The sequence below is a fragment of the Dipodomys ordii genome, unplaced genomic scaffold (assembly GCF_000151885.1).
Source record: "Dipodomys ordii isolate 6190 unplaced genomic scaffold, Dord_2.0 Scaffold1, whole genome shotgun sequence".
NCBI lineage: Eukaryota > Metazoa > Chordata > Mammalia > Rodentia > Heteromyidae > Dipodomys > Dipodomys ordii.
Genome location: NW_012267217.1, coordinates 44,247,391 through 44,250,359, shown reverse-complemented (window position 1 = coordinate 44,250,359; position 2,969 = coordinate 44,247,391). Strand labels below are relative to the sequence as shown.

At 32.2% G+C, this 2,969-nt stretch overlaps 1 protein-coding gene across 1 annotated transcript in view; it reads right to left on the bottom strand.

Moving 5' to 3' along the window:
• Pikfyve (phosphoinositide kinase, FYVE finger containing) overlaps positions 1 to 2,969 on the bottom strand; it is an 81,165-nt gene that overhangs the window by 10,878 nt on the left and 67,318 nt on the right. Inside the window, exons 31-32 of the mRNA XM_013016748.1 lie at positions 2,283 to 2,366; positions 1,406 to 1,503 (exon numbers count right to left, since the gene is read on the bottom strand). Of these exons, the coding sequence (XP_012872202.1) occupies positions 1,406 to 1,503; positions 2,283 to 2,366 (182 nt within the window). The remainder of the gene's footprint in view (positions 1 to 1,405; positions 1,504 to 2,282; positions 2,367 to 2,969) is intronic.

Genomic DNA, 2,969 nt, shown 5'->3' with positions numbered 1-2,969 from the left:
TATTTTTTAAAGTCTATTTCCTTATGAATGGGGCAATATCATTCTTTCTGATGGAAGCATAGGATTCCAGTGTGTGTGTGTGTGTGTGTATTTTTAAAGTCTTTCTATTTCCTTATGAATGGGGCAATATCATTCTTTCTGATGAAAGCATAGGATTCCAGTGTGTGTGTGTGTGTGTGTGTGTGTGTGTATTTTTTTTTAAGTCTTTCTATTTCCTTACGAATGGGGCAATATCATTCTTTCTGATGGAAGCATAGGATTCCAGATTTTTGTGTGTGTGTAAGCATAGGATTCGTGTGTGTGTGTGTGTGTGTGTGTGTGTGTGTGTGTGATCCATTCGTCCACTGAAGGGCTTCTGGGTTGATTCCATATCTTGGCCATGGTTATGCTAGTGGCTTTAGTGTGGCCTGGTTTGTGGTCAACTGGATAAATGCCCAGGAGTAGAAATGGTGGGTCATAGGGAAGCTCTATGTTTAGTCTTTTGAGGAACCTCCATACTGCTTTCTGGAGTGACTGAACAAGTTTACAAGTTTACATTCCCACAAACAGTGTAGCATTTCCTTTTGGCCACATCCCCACCAGAATCTGTTACTAGTTTTCTTTATAATGGCCAATTCTGACTGGGGTGAAGTAGAATCTCAATGTTTTAATTTGCATTTCTTTTATGGCCATATCTCTTCATGTATTTATTGGCCATTCTTGCTTCTTCTGAGAAGCTTCTCTTTAAGTCTTTAGCCTATTTATTAATTGGGTTGTTGTTTCTTTGAAGATTTGTTTTTGGAAGGGTTTAATTTTTTGAGCTCTAAGTATATTTTAGACATGAGGCCTTTGTCTGATGCATATCTAGGAAAGATCTTCTCCCATTCTGTAGGTTTTCTATTTATCTTGCTAGCTATGTCCTTTGCCATGCAGAAATTCTTCAGTTTGCTGAATTCCACTTATCTAGTCTTTGATTTGTTGCAATAAATCAAAGGCAAGTTAGTCTAATTCTTAACTTTCTGCAATGGAGTTATGTCAAATAATCCTTATATGGTTATAGTGGAAAATAAAGGAGGTAATATGTAACAATTTACTTTGATAGTGCCAATAACACTATAAAATTGAACATGTAAGTTGCAATTACATTTCATAGGTTAAGAGATATAATCAGGTTATAGATTATATGCTATCATATAATGTTCTAAACTTTAAGTTCTCAAAAAACAGATTCCTCCTTTTTTTACATACACTAAGTAGCTTTTAGGAATTTAAAATTCAATAATTTGAACCTATACTTAAGGTAAAAAAGATGAAAGGTAAGACATATGGAAAATGAATATTCAAATATGTTTAAATTCATTTAATGAATGACATTCATAATCATAAATAAAAGAAACAGAAAGTATTTATACATTTGTAAACTTACTTGGTTGTGGTTCTGCTTCTGCTGTACGATTTGTCTGTCCTCCACTCATTTCAGGTAATCTAATAGGGCTGCTACTCTTTGGTCTGCTATCTAAAACACTAAAATGAAAAGCAAAGGGAAGATTGATTTTAAACTATTCAGACACGAAATAGCAAATATACTAATTCCTGCACGAATCTACCCCTCAACTAATCCCTCCCACAATATAAATTCTCTGATTTATAACTTAGATAAATATAGATTATAACATGGAAGAAAAAGTCTTAAAATATCTACTGGAAAGTAAAATACTATAATTATAAAGATGAATGCAAGATGCACAAAAGCATCTTTGTAATATTCCCCCACTGCCATTAGAATTATGTAAGTACCCACAAGTCAATTATGAAAGTATCAATTTTTATTTTCTCCAAATTATCCATATTAACTTTTATTTTGTCAATTTAATACAGTTGGAAAAATCTACTTTAGTAATGAGTCTTTAACCACTTCATTCTAAAATACTAAATATCTAAAATAACTCTTTTGAGCACTTTTAAAATATTAGGATTTTTAGTTACTATAGAAAATTCAGACACCTAAAATTATAAAGCCATGCAGCAGTATATTAATTGCATTAATTTTCTAATTTTAAATAAAAATAATAACTTACTTTCTTTTCAAAAGTGACATAAGTTTAAACTTGTAATATGTACGTCAATTGGCAGAAAAGCAAGAGACTAAAGACTAGTCATACTTAAATTTTATTGTCTTGATTACTAGTTAAAATAAATGCCATTATCTGGATCAAATCGATCATATGTTATAACAAAAGCAAAAAGATATAAAAATGATGAGACAGCTAAATTAAAATAGACTTTAGTCAATTATGAATCACCTATTTGTTGGAAGCCCTTCTTCAGCATTGTTCCACAGAGTTGCTTTAGACAATTCTTCTAAGGCATTTCGGTATTCTTTACAACTTTGGGTAGAAATAGATTGAAAAAGGTTAAATGTTAGCCTCTTCATTAAAAATATATCACAAGCTTTAGAATAAGTTTAATACTACAGAAACATTAAACAAATCCATCCTTAAACAAATACATCTAGGTTACCTAACAAAAGTGATCAAGTAGAAGTTCTACGAAGAAAGCCAGTATCTTCACAGAGAATCAAATAAAAAAAAGACTTTTGATAAAGGAGGATCAATAACCTTAACAATGATCAAAAATGCTAATTTACAAGCCCTAAGGATGTAACCACCTAGTAGAATGCTCATCTAGCATGTTCAAGGCCCTGAGTTAGACCCTCAGAACCAGAGAAAGAACAAAAGAAAAAAATCTAGTTACTAACAGAGTGAATAACTTCAGGCTTCTGGCAAGTTAAAAATATGAAACATAAAAATTTACCTTTACCACAATAGAGAGTAAGAAACTTAAGAGCGCTTTTCTACTTAACAATACTAAAGTTTAAGAAAAAGCTTTTTCAGGGGCTGGGAAGGTGGCTCAGTGGTAGAACGCTTGCCTTGCATGCCTGAGGTCCTGGGTTCTATTCCTCAGCACCACATAAGCAAAAAAAAAAAAAA